At 54.3% G+C, this 16,419-nt stretch overlaps 2 protein-coding genes across 7 annotated transcripts in view; one reads left to right on the top strand and one right to left on the bottom strand.

The window, feature by feature from the left end:
- The window catches only part of Rtn3 (reticulon 3), a 65,096-nt gene extending 62,453 nt beyond the window's left edge, over window positions 1-2,643 (top strand). For all 5 annotated transcript variants that reach the window (XM_021731813.3, XM_040284184.2, XM_005333527.5 and 2 more), the window contains one exon: window positions 1,693-2,643. In XM_021731813.3, coding sequence (XP_021587488.2) covers window positions 1,693-1,738 — 46 coding nt within the window. In that variant the 3' untranslated portion in view covers window positions 1,739-2,643. The remainder of the gene's footprint in view (window positions 1-1,692) is intronic.
- A 1,177-nt stretch (window positions 2,644-3,820) lies between these two features.
- Zfta (zinc finger translocation associated) lies at window positions 3,821-13,280 on the bottom strand. Of its 2 annotated transcripts, none has more exons than XM_078045777.1 (5): window positions 12,781-13,280; window positions 9,676-10,173; window positions 8,767-9,153; window positions 7,869-8,336; window positions 3,821-7,587 (listed from the first exon to the last, which is right to left on the bottom strand). In XM_078045777.1, exons 2-5 carry the CDS (start codon window positions 9,968-9,970, stop codon window positions 7,121-7,123), a joined length of 1,617 nt encoding a protein of 538 aa, XP_077901903.1. In that variant the 5' UTR covers window positions 9,971-10,173; window positions 12,781-13,280; the 3' UTR covers window positions 3,821-7,120. The 2 variants fall into 2 exon arrangements, with proteins under 2 accessions (XP_077901903.1, XP_077901902.1); XM_078045776.1 differs by having other exon boundaries at window positions 12,305-13,276.
- Between the last annotated feature and the right edge of the window lie 3,139 nt (window positions 13,281-16,419).

The raw sequence follows: 16,419 nt of genomic DNA, 5'->3' as shown, positions 1-16,419 counted from the left end.
TCTTGCCAAGTTGTCCAGGCTGGCCTCAAATTTGCAAACCTCTTGCCTCTGCCTCCAAGTAGCTGGGGTTATAAGCATACATCATCATACCCAGCTAAGCTAACTGTTTTCTGTGATTACCAAATCTCTCTTTTCTTTTTTAAGTAATACCTAAATCAAGTAATAAAATATTGTAGTGCTGGGGATGGAACCTAGGACTCGCCTATATTAAGGAGCTGCTTTTTTATTTTCAGTTATTCATAACAAATATTATGAAACCAATGATTTGAAGTAAAAATGTTAACATTATTCCATACTTTCTTCAGTTTTTCTCTTTTTAACTTTTTATTGATATATCATGAATCATACACTATAAGTGAGATTCAATATGCCTCATTCATCCGTCCAAATAATTTGATCAGTCTCATTCCCCAGAGCCTTCCCTTCATCTCCCCTTCCCCCTTCCCTTCTTCAGGTGTTCTTTTAGAAAGAAGTACCACAGATTCCCTGTGTGCTACTTCCATACCCCAGATTTTAGTGCTTTCTCCAGGTTTTTCAAGAAAAAGCTGAGTAGGCTAGAGATGTATGTAGCTCAGTGATAGAGCACTTGCCTAGCATGAGTGAGTCCTAGGTTCCATCCCCACCACTACAAAAAACTTAAGAAGAAACTGAGTATATCCAGTAGGTCTGGTTTGATGCCAGAATCTTTACCTGATTTTTTGATTTTTTTTTTAAACTGGGAATTGAACCTAAGGGTACTTTGCCACTGAGCTACATCAGACAGACAGCACAAATATATATATATATATATATATATGGTGGCTATTTACCCTAGTTAATTTGTGAAAGGTGATTATAGCTAGGCTTTAAAGCTAACATCTTGAGTGCCAATATGAGCTTGAATTGGGTTGCCAGCTGTGTTTGTGGCATTTGTGGAGAGTAGCCTTGACATTACTGAGGGTTTTCTTTTTTCTTTGTGATACTGATGATAGAGCCCATTGGCACTTTACTACTGATACACCCTCAGCCCTTTTTATTTTTTACTTTGAGACAGTGTCTCCCTTAGTTGCCAAGACTGTCCCTGAGCATTATGGGATTATAGGCTTGCACCATTGCACCAGGTTTTCTGATTGAATAGCCCCTTTGCCAGAATAAAAGGCAGCTTCTGGTATCCTGTGAGGGGCTGGGAAATGTTGCCACATCCCATAGGCCTGAGATCCAGGATACTATGACCCATATCTGTTTTACATGTCTCCTTCACCCTGACTTCTAGGTCCTTTGTGGCACTGGTGGGTTCTGTACCTCACAGAGCCAGAGAAATGGGCCTTTTTTAAGTAATATCTTGTGAGTTTAAGTAATAGACTGCAAGTTTAGAACATAGTCATCAGGCATCTTGCCTGGGTCCCTCCATTCTTCTCTGGAACCCTCAGTGAAAGACTCAGATTCCTGGCAGAGAAAGAGGATCAGGCATGGCAGCAGGGGAAGAGGGATGATCTTTGTGGACCCCTCAGGCTCATCCCAGGCAGAGAACAGGACAGCTTGGAACCCCTGCCTCTCTTCACCATATCCCTGTGAAAATGGGAGAATGTTTCTAGGTTACTCTAGCAAGTCCAGGACTGTCTTCTACTATCACTGTAAAAATGTAAACCCAGACAAATGCTTATGTTTTTTTTTTCTTCTTCTTCTTCTCCCCCACCCCCCCACCCTGAACAGGATCCAAGCAAAACTCCCTGGAATCGCCAAAAAGAAGGCAGAATAAACACATGGAAACCAGAAATGCAACAGTTACTAAAACACCACTTAATAGTTATAATGATGTTACTTGTACCATGGAGGACATGCTCAGTGTCAGCTTGAGCCTGCATTCCAAGCTTATTTTTATTTTAATTTGGTATTTTCTCCCCTCCTTTCCCTTTACCCTCAGTATCAAGCACAAGAAACAGTGGACTGAACAAAAAGAACTGATATCTTAGAACCCAAAAGAATAAAGAAAAGAATAAAATTAATAGGATAAATTATACCTTAGTGGTGGTGGAGCTTTTTACCTGTAGCATGAAAAGGGGAAAGATTTAGAAAAAGAGAAAGTGAATGGTAGAAAAATTTCTTGGGTCCTTCTATTCAGTTTTCAAGGACTAGTTTTACACAACTCCCATTATAGTTTTGCCCTTATTTTTAAGTTAAGAAATAATGATTAACTTGTGAAGAAATGGTTTGGAGACAGGAGGGGGATGCCTTCCTTGGGTTATTTGCAGCCCACCAATCCCATCCTCCTGCCCCACACTGTGAGCAGCTACTCTTAATATTCCTCTTCTTGACTTAATGATATAACTTCCAGCTCTGAGTAACTTATAGGTAGTAGTGATAATTCCTGTCTCCAGAATGCCATCTGAGAAATAAGAGTAGAAACAGAAAAGGGTGGGAAAGGGTGTGGCAGGGGCACAGCAATGGCCACCTCCCTCTGCCACGCATCCACAGGGAAGGAAGGGCTCCACCAGCTGGGAGCATGGTGTCCATATCATCTCTTGGATGCCAGTTCTGGGAGTTAATTTGAGAACTCATTCCTGAATGTGCTTTCCCCTCTTTCCTGCCCACCCACCTCACCTCAAGTTTAATAAATATGGTTGTACTTTTATTATTATGAAATAAATGTCTGTACCTGCTGTACACTGCTGTAAACTTGTTAGAGAAAAATACTCTGCATGTGGGCTCCCTAGTTATTGAGTTATTGTAATCCTGTCTCAGTCCATGGAGGGGGAACAGTCTCAAAAGATGGAACTACCAAAAAAGAAAACGTTTTTCTTTATCTACCACCACCACCACCACCACCACTGCTTTCTCCTCACATGCTGTTGCTTTAATGTGTGCTCATCAGTTTAGTGTAAGGACCAAAGCCAAGCTGGCTTGAGGGGAGATCTTATGTGTCTGTGGCTAAGAGACTGCACGCCAGTGTGGGGACGTGCATTTTGTTGTTCATGTGGAGTCTATCTGCTTTGAGGGTGCTTTCTTTGATTTTCAGACACACAAAATGCTCAGCCCCTGTACCATGGCCCAGGATGCTCCTTTGGAGAGTGCTTTCTGTGGACTTTTAAGTTAAGATGACCAGACAGGGCCAGAGTGTATTGATGGGCTTTCTTCAGTTGGAGACGAGCACTGCACAGGCACAGCAGGTGGAGGGTGATTGGGAATCATTGATTCCTGTTTGAGACAAAGTTTCTTCCTCCCTTTTCCACATGGAGACTCAAGTCAGTGTGAAAGCAGTCATTAAGTTCCTTAAGCTTGTAGCTCCTACGTAGTCCTGCCCTTCCAAGAGGGAGCAAGCTGTAAGGGCTACAATATTTGTTGGTCCCAAAGTACTGCAGCTCTGCAGGAAGCACTGGGAGGATTTTTTTTTTTTAATTACTGGGGAATTTAGATGAGTAAAAAGGAACTCTCCCCATACTCCCTTTTCTTATTTTCTTGCCCCCTTTCTTTTTGAAATTTTTAACATTTTCTGTCATTAAGAATCTCCCTCTCCATCACCATTCCTTACCCTCCCAGGAAGTCGATGCACTGATGGACTTTCAGGCTTCCCCTCCAAAGGACCTCTTTCTGCACTGGAAGCCCCACACCAGGTTCTTTTCTTTTGTTGTTGCTGTGTTAATAATAATGGGAGAGATGTTTGTGCCACGCAGAATTTTTTTTTTTTTTTAAGGAAAACATAGACAAAAAAGTACTAATGAAACTGTGTGCGTGTCTGTGCGTGGAACATAAAAATACAGTAGCACCCAAGGAGCTTGAATCTTGGTTCCTGTAAAACTGCAAATTGATGTGGTATTAATTTAAAAATAAAGAACACAATGACTGGTGGTGTTCTGCTAACTTTATTCTTTATACTTATAAACGGGGCTTCCTTCCACTTCCCCCCTCCTCACTCCACTTTGAGGGTTTTAAAAAACAATTTATATGAATTCCCAAAATTGCAGAATTTCCATAATGTAAAAAGCACAGTTGTGCATTTGGTTTCTGAGAAAATCAAACACCCTCTAAGAGGTGAGCTTAGGAGAAAGATGAGCTGGAGGTATGGCTTAGTGGTAGAGCACTTTTCTGGCATGCATGACGCCCTGGGTTCAATCACCCCAGCCACACTTTTAAAGAAAAAAAAAATGGATGCAAGGGGGCTGCTGGCCCAGAGGAACACACCAGACTGGAAGGGTTCCCCACTTGCAATGTGAAGCAGCCTATATGAACCACAGAAGGCCACACTAAGCACCAAAATCAAGAATCAGTCACCTCTTTGTAAAACAACTTGTTTCTCAAGTTGCTCTTCCCAAAACTAAGGCTGCTGTGACTCAAGCTGGATTTTAAAAATTTATTCAACATACCTCTTAAAAAACTTAGGCTGAAGTATTTCTTTTTAAATGACTGAAGCAAACAACTTCACAAATACGCATACAAATGTTCAAATAATGTCACTAAGTAACATGGTATATAAATATGTATTCAGAGTAACATTTACATATTGGCCATAATAGCAAGGATACCATTAACCAAAAAAAAAAAAAAAAATGAAATTGTTTATGTCAGAATCCCAAGGCAAGGAGGCACCCAAGCAATGAGGGCAACTCTGAGGCCATAGCTCCAGTCACAGTAGTAATCACTATAGCGGCACTTCCCAGATCACATCTGGGCCCCCAAAATTTATACCTCTAGCAAGGTCCTAAGATGATCTGGGGCCACACTTAAAAAGCCACTCAGTCACTTTTGTTCTAAGGCCTCTTCTGTAAAGGGGGAAACCAATACCTAACCCGTTTTCTGACTTGGCTTACCTGAGCATCAACAGTGAGCTCAGGTGATTATAACCAGCTGTCCTGATTTGCCTGTTTTTGAATGGCAGTGTGGAAAAAGTGATAGAATACTCCTTCTGGATTTGAAACCAACATGCATGAAGTAAAGAATGGCGATGCCCAGGCTGGTGCCACAGCTTATCTGTTCTCAAGATTTTAATACTGTCTCAAAAACCCTGGAGGGCCAAACTAGTGGAAATTCACTTTTCAGCCAACTGACAGCCCATCCCCAAATTCCAAAACAATGGAAGAACACAAAGCCAGAGCCTTGCCCTGCTGAGTAGACCTTTGGCCAGGGGTGAAGGGCCATCTTGTGTTCTGATCCCAAAGCTGCAAAGCAGCCTCTGCCTCCCAGCTGAGGCCTGCAGCAGCAGGAGCTGCCCCTCATTCCAAGAGCTTAGCATCCTCAAAGAAGTGCAGTTCTCTGCCAACCTCAGGAATCATAAGTGCACTGTGACAGCCTGCAGTGCCCCAAACATGCCACCCCCTTTGCAGGCATAATGGGTAAAGAATTCTAATAATTTACCAGAGATTGGGAGGCAGCGTGCTATGATGGAAAAAACACTGAATTGGGAGTTAGGATTTTTTTTTTCCTAGTTCTTGTCCTGTTTCTACCTTAGCTGTGTGAAAAGTTATTTCTGGTATTAAGAATTTTGCCTGCGTGAAGGGGGAGAGATGGTACTAAGTTATCTCCAGAGTCCCTTCCAACTCCAGCAAAGCTGTATAAAATGCTATAAAATTCGTGATATAAAAACACAACTCCCAATTAGAAAGTCAAGGAACTTGGCCTGAGGCACTTGAACCTTGGGTTCTGGCCTGGGGCGGGTAAGGATTAAGAGCTTTCTCTGCCTTCTGCTTTCTCAAGACAGCCCGCCCTTGTCCCCCAGGGCCACACCCTTGCAGACCCCACCCACAAGCTCTACCCCTTGGCTTCCCCACCCTGACTTTAAGCCAGCGGGAGAGCGCCGTCCCTGCAGGGGCATCCCTTTGTGGAAAGCCAACGCTGGGGCAGGAGAAAGAGGCCGAGGCTACAGGAATATATGGGATATTTAGTCCTCCCATCCCCGCCGCTGTCCTAGCTCCTTCTTCCTTTAGGTCCTTCCCCCACTACCTCACAGCTTATCTCTGATACACACATAATAAATAAGACATTTGCACATTAGGGTGATTGGGTCAGCTCCGTCTCCGTCCCGCCCCCTTTCATATAAAAGCATTAAATACAGTTCCAAAATAAAATACAAAGAGCAAAAAGGGGCCTGATCTCAGGGCCACCGGTTCTCCACGGGAGAATGAGTCTACACATCCCTCTCTCGGACCTGCCTGGGAGATCGCGGCCCCTTCCCCACCCACAGGGCCTGGCCCTGCCTCCGGAAGAGAGAGGCCGAGGCCCGGCCCCAGGCCCTGGGAGCGAAGAACGGGTAGCGAGTCCACTGAGGACAAAGGGAGGAGGCGGGAATATAGGTCAACTGCCGGGACCGCCAGTGCCCCGGGCTCGAATGGACCTGGCGCTAGACCAAAAAACGCCAGACTCAGTTTAGGGGTAAACGGAGGCCCTCAGGGCAGGAGAGGAGCAAAGGAAAAAAGTGCTAATCCCTTTACACGAAGCCAATAGGGCGGGAGGGAGTGGCAGAGGGCGGAGCCACCTGGGGCAGGGTCTCTCTGAGCCTGCCCCCGAGGCTGGCGCAGCTGGCAGGGCCCAGGCTCAGGGCGGGTCGCCCCGCCCGTCCGCGGTCCCACGCGCCCCCCCCCATCCCGGAGGCTCCCAGCCCAGGGCCCCGCCCCAAGCCTAAGGCCCCCGTCCGTGGCCAGGGCCTCCGAGAGGCCAAGAATACCAATTAGGACCAGGCAGTCAGCCGTCCCCGAGACGGGAGCTGTGCCTGCTGGCGTGCAAGGCCGCAGAGAACTGGGCCCTCGGCCAGGACAAGGGGCCGGCGCGCTCCTCCTGCCCTCCCCGAGGCCCCTCCCGAGGCCCTAATACTGACTGATGACGCCCCCATCCCAGCCTGGCAAAGGGGCGCCTCGCCGGCTGCTGCCCGACACGGGCTGGGGCTAGCGGCGCTCGGGGCTAACACTTCAGAGACCGCTTTGGCTTCATAGAAAGCGGAGCGCTGCGCAGAGGCCCGGAGCACCGGGACCGGGTGCGCTCCCCCAGCGCCCGACTAGCTCCGACACCTAAGTAGCGTCGGCGCCACCCAATCTCCGCCCAGCCCGGCCAGCGGGGGGGGACGCGACAGCAGTCGGCCGTGGGAAGCTCTAGCACGAGATACGAGGGCCTCCCAGCCCAGCCCGGCCGAGCACAGGGCGACCCGGCGAGTCCGCTATGCCCGGCACACGGCACCCGGCTTGAGGTCCGTGCCGCCGTCACGCGGTGCAGGGGCGGGTGGCCCGAAGCCCTCGTGGCCGTAGCAGCGCAGCGCCGCCTCCTCGTAGGCCTCCAGGATGGTCTGGCGCTCCTCCGGTGTGAAGTCCATGGAAAAGGGGTGCACCTGCAGGATGTGCCGCTTGATGGTGCTCACCTTGAGCGTGGCCAGCGCGCCCCCGCACACCATGCACACCAGGCCGCGCCGGCTGCCGTCGTAATCCATCAGGTATTCGCCCCGCCAGCGCGGCTGGTAGTTCCGCCGCTGTTCCCGGCTGCGGGGCGGCGGCGGCGGCGGGGGAGGGGGCGGTGGCGGCAGTGGCAGCGGCGGGAAGGCCAGTCCTCCGGGTTCCTGCCCGTCCTCTTCGTCCTCCTCTTCCTCGGCGGGCCGCTCCAAAGCAGCCCCAGGGGAAAGTGGGACTTCGCCTGGAGAAGGACAAAGGGCTGCGTTGGAGTTGCTGGCCGACAGCAGGACAGGTCCCACATCTCAGGACACATTCCCCTCCTTTTGTCCCTCGATCCCAGCCTCCCTTCAGCCTTCTACTCTCACTCTTCAAGCAGCCACGCTAGGCCCAGCCCTCTCCGTGCCTGCCCGGTCCCTGCCCACGCTCCTGGCCACCTGCTCTGGCCCTCCACCGGCTCACCCCACCACTCCTCCTCTGCCTCCGCCTCCTCCGCCCTTCCCCCTTCCCGGACTGCGGCAGTACTGGGGCCGGTGGGGCCGGGGGGCGGCTCCGAGCAGGGCAGCCCCAGGGCCAGAAGGTGGGCGGCCTTCTCGCTCCATTCCTTGACAGGCCCGGTGAGGCACGTGGAGCCCGGGTGGCGCTGGCGGATGTGCCGCTTGATGGTGCTCATCTTGAGCGAGGCCAGCGCGCCCCCGCACACCAGGCACACCAGGCCGCGCCGGCCGCCATCCAGCTCCATGAGGTACTCCAGTCGCCAGCGCTCCTGGTAGTGAGGGCGGTGGTCGCCGCCCCGCAGCGACTGCCCGGGAACCCCCTCCCTCTCCGCCTCTCCCTCGCTCTCGCCCTCCTCTGTGGGCCCGGGCCTCTCAGGGACCCTGCCAGCCTCTTCCTTTACGTCTGGGGGACTGAGATCCTGAGAGGAGGGGGCTCCAGCAGCAGGGGCCGAGTCCCGGCTCTTTCTGGTCAGGTCCTGGGGAACGAGGTCCTCGTCTGTTGGGGAAGGGTTGAGGGAGAGGGGCTCAGCCTGCTGACGGTGTTGTCCTTACCCATGCGGGGTGGGGGGGTATCTATCCTTGGTCTTCACCCCAGCCCCAAGCTAGAGGCCCCAGGGAGAGGGAGGGGGAGGGAGGAAAGAGAAAGAGAGAGGGAGGGAGGGAGGGAAGGAAGAAGAGAGAGGGAGGGGGAAGAGGGGGCAGAGGAGGTAAGGGGGGAGAGGCAGAGAGGGAGAGAGAGAAGGAGAGAGGGAGGGTGAGAAAGAGAGGGCACAGGAGAGTCCGTCCACCAGTGCAAGTGCAGGGATGGGATGAGTAGGCGGGGCCTTTGGCCCTTGGCCAGGAGTACCTGCCTCTCAGTTTTAGTCATAGACCCCACCTTGCAGCACTAAAGAGGGGGGAGTCTCAGCCTCGGGGCAACCTCGCACCTGGTGGGGGCTGGGTGAGCTCAGACAGCGCCCCAGGCTGGCCACCCCAAGCCTGCAGCAGGGCACTGCGCTGAGGGCCGCTGAGCCCCAGAGAGCTGGGGTGCACTTCCAACACATGGGCACGGATGTCATCCAGGTGCAGGCTGGGCAATGTCCGGCCACACGCCATGCACACCAGCCGGTTCCCCCGCGGGTCATAGTCCATGAGACATTCAGCCCGGAACCAGCTCTGCAAGGACTCCTTCAGCCTTCTCTCCAGGCGCTGGGACCCCAGTCCCCTGCTGCCCCCAGCCCTTCTGGAGGCTGAGAGGCACCTGCGTCGGGATGCCACTGGGCCCCCTTGCACCCGACGCCGAAGCCGGGAGCCCCCACCAGCTGAGGCTTTGCCTGAAAGGGTTGGAGGGAAGCAACTGAGATGCTGGCCCTCTGGGGAGCCCCCCACCACAGCCAGGCCTTCCACAGCCTCTTGCTCACTGAACTGTGACTCAAGTGCCACATCTAACCTCTGCCTCTGCCATCCTCTCCCCTCACATCTTAGCTTCATCTCCCTAATCCTCCTGCACACGCTAGCTAAGTCCAACCAGCCTTCCTAGACCCAGATTCCAGCCCCTTCCCTGGGCTCCACTGTCAGCTTTTCTAGCCCCCTTCTGTTCCCTCACCTACCCTCACCCTCCCTGCTGTCCCCACCAACTTCTAACTCCTCTAAAACCACAGAATGTCAAAGGTGTTAGAGAGGTTGGAGACTCCCATCAACTGTCCTCTCTCACTATTGGACAATAAGGGCAATAAACAGGCCCTACCCAGAGAAGGAGCAGTGACCTGTCCCAGAAAATCAGCTAGTGGACAGAGCAGCTGCCCTGACTTGGTCCCAACATACCTAGGTCCCTGCCTCTCCATGTCCCGCATTACCTGAGCCCTTGGGTGGGCAAGCCTGGAGGCTAGCTCCCTCTTCCTCCTCTTCATCTTCCTCCTCCTCCTCTTCCTCAGCCCCCTGGGCCCCTAGGCCCTCAGCCTCACCACAGGCCCCCAGCCCCAGGTGGGCATCCCAGCTGTTGCTGATGACTTCCTTCTCACGGGGACTCCAATGCAGAGAGTAGGGGTGTTTCTGGCGGATGTGCCGCTTGATGGTGCTGAGCTTGAGGGTGGCCAGGGAGCTGCCACACACCATGCACACCATGCCATGCCGAGCAGGGTTGAAGTCCATCAGGTACTCCAGCCGCCAGTGGTCGTGGTAGTAGCGCCGGTGGTCACGGCCAGGGATACGGCTCTTTCCAGGCCTCGAGGCCCTGGCCTCACAATGGTCTGAGTATTTCCTGCCCGAAGATGCTGGTCCCCTGGCCCTGGAGGAGGGCGGGGGGGTACTCCCCCAGGACCCCAAGGTACCCCCTTCCAGCTGAAGATCTTGTCCTGAAGAAGAGAAAAGGAAGATAGATTTCAATCTCCAGTTTCCAGGAAAAGAACCAGAGCTTTAATTTCAGAGCCTGAGAAGGGGGTGGGGTGTTTCACGGAAGGGAAGGGACAGCAATAGCAATGAAAGGAACGTGGGAGAACCAGGGTGTCAAAACACCCTAACACAGGGCAAGGACCCTGTGAGAGAGGCTTGAGAACAAAAGGATGCTGGGTACCCTATGAGCCAGCTGTGACTTTTTAAAGATAAGTGAGGGCCAAGGACACACCAGCTCTGTACAGCACCCTTTTGGAGGAAAGTGTAGGGATAAAGCCAGGAGAGCAGCAGCTGGGGCGGTTACAGCCAGCATGGAGAAGGCAGTGGGGTGAGAGGAACAAAGGGGGCATCTGTCTACATCCAGGCCTGCACAAGGACCCACCCACCTGGGGCCCCAGCCAGGAGGGCCCCACCCAAAGTTCTCCTTTTTTCCAATAACGCCTCAAAAACTGCCTCCTGAGAGTCCCATATAGGTATAGGCTATGCCTTTGTCAGTTCCCTAAATACAGATTCCCCTACAGGAGAGATCCCCAACATAAAGCTGTCAACACCTCCACAAAAAGGAGTTTCTTGGACCTGGACTTCCCCCGCAGTCTGAGAGAGCCAATGACCCTGAAAGGGGATGGCAGCAAGGCCACCAGAGAGGCTACCAAAGATACTGCATCAGGGAGCAGCCACCACCCACTAGAACCCATTAAGTCTTTCTGGAGATTTATTTTTTGCTCTGGCAGGGAGCTGGCCACTGCCCAGCAATAAGAAGGGAGGGCACTGGAGGGGATGGGGGGTTAACCCAGTGGTGTTCCCTTTGTGAAACAGGCACCCAGAGCAGTCCCCACCCTCCCGACAGTTATGACCCTTTTATTTAGAAAATGGTCTCCTGGCCACATAAAGTAAATGGACAGGTTCTGGTCATTCTCCCATTGGAGAATCCCAGGATCCAGCAAACAAAAGACAGGCTCAGAGAGGACTCCTGTCACACTGTAGAGGGTTTTGTTTGTTTTAGTTTGCATTTTTAAAAAGTAGATTCATAGAAAAAAAACCACTAGGTTCAAGTCCTAGCTTCACTGATAACTTGCTCTGTGACCTCTAGTAGGTCATGTCCGCTCTCTGGGCCTTTGCCGTCTTTGTCTGCAAGGATACTGGATGGCTAGCTGGTCTTTTAGCATCCTTCCAGCGCTGGAGCCATGATAGTCTAAGGCAGACTGGCCCTTTAAGAGTCAAAAAAAAAAAAAAAAGAGGAGGAGCTGAGATTCTTTAAAAACAAAAGGGGATGGGGAGTTTTGGGGAGGAGAGCTCAGAGATTAGGGCAGAGTCTCCCAGGTCGGGACTGCACCCTCACAGGTCTTTAGGCACAGCTAGGAATTGACAACAGTTTTCTCTGAGAGCCAAGAGGACGGGCTGGTCCCACTACAGCTGACAAATTGGGGTTGAGGGAAATTCTGGAAAAGGAAGAGACAAGGCGGGGACAGAAGAGGGTGTCTGCCTTTGTGGGCGAACCCATCCCTTATTTAAAAGCTGCCCGCGGTGGGGGAAGGTGGTGGTGGGCCCCGGGCGCAAGCCATTCTCTTGGCCAGGGAGAACGTAGGAAAGAGAGTTCCTGCCTCGAAGCAGGCCACACGAAGAGAGGCAGGCGGACTGGAAACTGGAGTTGGGTGCTCTGCTACTCTAGGGAAGGAGGGGAAAAAATCCAGAAGGGACACGGGGTGTGGGCGGTCTTTTAAGAGACAGCTGGATAAGAAAGACCACCTGGGAGTCTGAAAGAGAAAGGGGCGGGGACCGCAAGTCCAACCCCATTGAGCTCCGCGGAGCTGGCCCCGCGGGGCCCCTCCGCCTGGCCCCCAAGGCGGGTCGCCGCGGGGCCCTTTAAGGAGGAAGGGATCCGCCCGAGCCCCGCGGGCCGACCCCGGGCGTTGGGCGGAGGGCTCTCCCGCTGGCCCTGCAACTTCGATCCGCGCCCGCCAGGTGGCGCCCCCGGCCGGCCTGCCCGCGTCCCCCCCTTTGTTCGCCGGCGGAGAGGGGCCCGGAGCCCGGAGCCGAAGCCCTCCCTTCCCCCACGCCGGGGCCCCCGCCTGGGCCGCCGGCCCCAGCTCTTACCGCCGTCGTCCTCCTCGGGCTCCGCGCCGCCGCTCGATCCGGTGGGCGGCAGCCGTCGGCCCCGTGCCGAGGCCACTGCTGGCCCGGGGCCGCCCCTGCCGCCGCCGCTCCGGCTCCGGTGGTCCCCGCCGGGCTCCATGCGCTGCGCTGCAGAGCGGGGCCCCGGGGCGGCGGGGCGCGGGGCCGCGGGGCCGAAGGCGGCCCGCGCGGGGCGCTCGGTGCGCGAGGCCCCGGGGTGCGGGGCGCATGCACGGGGCGGCCGGCCGCACGGACGGCTGGCTGCTCGCTCGGCGGCGCGGGCTGGACCGGGGTGGGGATTCCTGTCTGGGGCCCCTGGGGCTCCTTTAAGGGCTCCTGGGTAAATTTAAAGGGGCCGCGCGCTATTTCCTCCTGCCAGCTCGCGGGGGGCTGGGGGGGAAAGGCAGGAGGGGGCGAGTCCGCAGCCGGCGGCCCCTCCGGACGCTAAAAGCACGGACCTCGCCGCCCTCGCGGGCCCGCGCCGCCACCTCCGGGGCTCCGGTCACGGCTCCCGAAGGGTCATCGAGGTGGTGAGGGGCGCCCGCGTCCGCTGCGACGCGCTTCCACTCAGACTCGGCTCGCAGCCACCGCCCCCTCGGGGCATGTCAGCGCGGGGCTCTCCGCGGCGGCGCAGGCAGGGGACCGCCCGGTGGAGCGGCCGAGGTCCCTGCCAGGGGCTGCCTCCTCCCACGCGACCTCGGCGCGGGCCCCGGAGCCGACGCGACTGGCAGGGGCCCCAGATGGCTGAGGCCCCGCCGAGAGGGTGGAGCCGCGGGGGCGGCCGCGCCCCCTCCCGCGGGAGCCGCCGGGGAGCGCTGGGAGCTCCGGCTTCTCCAGGGGAGGGGCGGACGGGCGAGGCTCCTCGGGAGCTGGTCAGGGGTGAGGGCGGTGGCCGCGGAGGCGCAGGCGGGGGAGCGGGGTGTACCGTACACCCGCCGAGAGCCCGCGGCGCCGGGGCCGGCCCTGAGGAGCCGAGGTGGCCCCGGGATGGAGGCCGGGAAGGGGGCGGGCGCGGCGGTGACTCAGGCTCCTAGCCCCACAGGCCCGGGGGTGCCGTAGGAGACCCTTGGCGCAGCCCCAGACCTCCTGCCCGGCCATAGGGGGCCAAGAATGCCAACCGCGGTCAGGGTGTCGGGCACCTGGGCACGCGCGTCAACACGATTTCGAAGCGCTGGGACAGACCCTGGCCGCGTGTCCCGGGGGCGCCTCCAGGTCCCCAGCTCCCGGGAAACCGAGAGAAGGGACCCCGCGAGGCAGCCACGCGGGGTCGCGGCAGCCTGGGGCCCCCCTGCGAGGACCTGCTGGAGAAGCAGGTGCTTGCTTTGCCTGTGGTTGGTCTCCCACAACAAAGGCGATTCCTGGAGATCCAAATTACAGGCTGCGGGAGGCCGTGCAGGGTCTTATTATCTAGAGATGAGTTTTCTGCGGGAAGTCCTTCTGCGGGCAGGGACCCGGCAATCCGTTATAGAAGTCATTGGCAGATTCCTTCTCTCATTTAGCACCTACTATGTGCCCGCATGCTTTTAGACTCTGGACACAGCACTGACCAAGACGGCGAAAACTACCACTGTCTGTGACTTAGCACCCTTGGCTTATAAAATGGAAACAATTCCAGCCCCTTGGGAGCCTTGGAAAATATTAAATTACCCGGAACACAGGAAACACCCATCCCCGCTCGCCGCCGCGAGTGTATACGACCAAGGGACCGGAACTAAGATTTCTTAATTGTCTCCCAGGACTCTGTCCCAGATACCCCATCTCTCCTTCAGGCCCAATGATGACCTGAGAGACTTCACGTCGGGGAAACTGAGTCTGTCTCACATCTCTGCTGTCACTCAGGGTGGGGCTGCCCTTTTTTCCACCCGCTTGGGGCAGGGCCCCTGGTGCTCATGGGGTGCCAGGTGGGGTCTTGAGGGGGAGGGTTGCCTGGCCCCGGGATTCAAAGAGAAAATAAAAAGGGACCTGCCCTTCGTGAGCTTCTGAGTACGGCTTTGAACAGAAAAAAAAATGCGGCCGGTGGGATGGGCAGGGGAGTGGGGTGTGGCCAGCCCCTGGGGATGTAACTCTGGGAGAGCACTTGCCTGGCACCCTCCAAACCTTAAGTTAGATTCCCAGGTTCACAAAAAAGAGCAGGGAGGGGCGGGGGTGACGCTAATGCGGCCTAATGACCTAAAGTGAAAGAAGTCTGTTCCTCTAGGGCTAAGGGGCTTCTTCTTTTTTTTTTTTTTTTTTTTTTAAGAGAGGGAGAGGGGAGAGGGGGAGAGAGAGAGAGAGAAATTTTTTAATATTTATTTTTTAGTTCTCGGCGGACACAACCAAGATGTTGGTATGTGGTGCTGAGGATCGAACCTGGGTCGCACGGATGCCAGGCGAGAGCGCTACTGCTTGAGCCACATCCCCAGCCCGCTAAGGGGCTTCTTGATTTATTTCACTTTAGTTTCTAATTACAAAGGCTACACGTTCAGGTCCAGCCACGGTGAGACTGAGATGCATTTCTATCTGTCCTTCCTGTACTCTCTGTGTATAAAAAGGGTGATTTTGTTTGTTACACAGAGCAAGGTCTCAAAGCCACCTGGAGCCATTTTTAACAACCTCTGGCCCTTCCCCATCACCCACATCCTGCAAGCCTCAGGAAAGGCTCCAAGCTCCAGTTCCACCGGCAAACTCATGAAGCTGGAGCTTGGCTGCTCAGATGAAGACATGAGACTCAGAGGCAAGAAGCTCACTCAAGAATGGTCTGCTGATTTCATTGATTTGGAAAGCATTGCCTGAGCCAATCCAAAGTGCCTAGCCCTGGGCTAGGTGGAAAGGTTTTAAAATACTTGGGTAGCATGTACAAGGTGCCAGATTCAACTCCCAGCACTGCCAAAAAATGAAAATAACAATGCAGGGGAATCCACCCCCCTTTCCTAAGAGTTCTCAATTCACTGTGGGAAGGGGAACCGAAGACAACTGTAATCAGGACCACATTATGATTTTCTTTCTTTTTAATTTTTCTTTTCCTTCTTTTCTTTCCTACACTAGAAATTGAACCCAGGGGTGCTCTACCACTAAGCAAGACAGAGTCTGGCTAATTTGCTGAGGCTGGTCCTGAACTTATGATCCTCCTGCCTCAGCCCCCCAGTGGCTGGGATTACAGGTGTGTACCCAGCCACATTATTTTTATGGGACATATATACTTCTACCTTTGTGGACATCTTCTATTAAAGAGAATTTTTAAATGTTTCAATAAATTTTTTCATGTGAGGGCTGGGGATGTGGCTCAAGCGGTAGCGTGCTCGCCTGGCATGCGTGCGGCCCGGGTTCCATCCTCAGCACCACATACAAACAAAGATGTTGTGTCCGCCGAAAACTGAAAAAATAAATATTAAAATTCTCTAAAAAAAAATTTTTTTCATGTGAAAAGAAATGTTAACATCCTTGGACCCTTGCAAAGTTGTTGTTGTTGTTGTTGTTGTTGTTTTCCTTCTGATTTGAAATCTTTTCAGAAGCCCCGAAAAGTAGGTGGGCTCAGGCACAGTACCTCTGGTGCCAGTTGGGCAGTCAGCGTTGACTGTAGCACAGGGTGAGGTGTCAAGGGAGAGGGAAGGCAAGGAAGAGTTACCCAACCAGGGAAGACTTGCCAGAAGGAGAAAGGGAGCCAGGGCCTTGCTGGCAGAGGCCCGGGAGCTCCAGTGGAGCAGGGCTTCCAGTGGGAGAGGCAGAGGAAGAAAGGGGATTTAGGAACTAAGCCTTAGGTGGCAACTTGAGAGTTTGAGTCTGTTCAGAAGTCACTGGGGCGTGCCTGAAGGCATGGCTGATCTTCCAGGAGGCAGCCCTGAGGACACTGTGGCTACCTTTAGGGCAGGCCACGCCAGCCCCCAAGGACCTGCACCAAGCGCAGCAGGGCCAATGGAGAGGAATAAAAAGCATAAGCAGACCACCACTCATCATGCAGTCACCGCACACAGGGGGAAGGTACCAGAGGAGGATGAGATGCCAGTGGTATCCCAGCTGAGCCAAGCAGCCTAGCAGGAGGAAAAGACACCTCTTCTCCTTAAGGAGCAATTTGTTAGCCAAGATATGTACCTGTAAGCTGGTTACACCCAGAGGGGGTC

Source organism: Ictidomys tridecemlineatus, chromosome 4 (genome assembly GCF_052094955.1).
Source record: "Ictidomys tridecemlineatus isolate mIctTri1 chromosome 4, mIctTri1.hap1, whole genome shotgun sequence".
Classification (NCBI taxonomy): Eukaryota; Metazoa; Chordata; class Mammalia; order Rodentia; family Sciuridae; genus Ictidomys; species Ictidomys tridecemlineatus.
The sequence above is the reverse complement of the archived record's forward strand: the minus strand, read 5'-3'. Positions and strand labels throughout refer to the sequence as shown.

Coding starts and splice junctions, on each gene's coding strand:
- Zfta (XM_078045776.1), bottom strand. CDS start 12,443: ATGGAGCCCGGCGGGGACCACCGGAGCCGGAGCGGCGGCGGCAGGGGC. Junction 9,154..9,675: donor TTGCCCACCCAAGGGCTCAG/GTAATGCGGGAC, acceptor CAACCCTTTCAG/GCAAAGCCTCAGCTGGTGGG. Junction 8,337..8,766: donor GCTCACCCAGCCCCCACCAG/GTGCGAGGTTGC, acceptor CTTCCCCAACAG/ACGAGGACCTCGTTCCCCAG.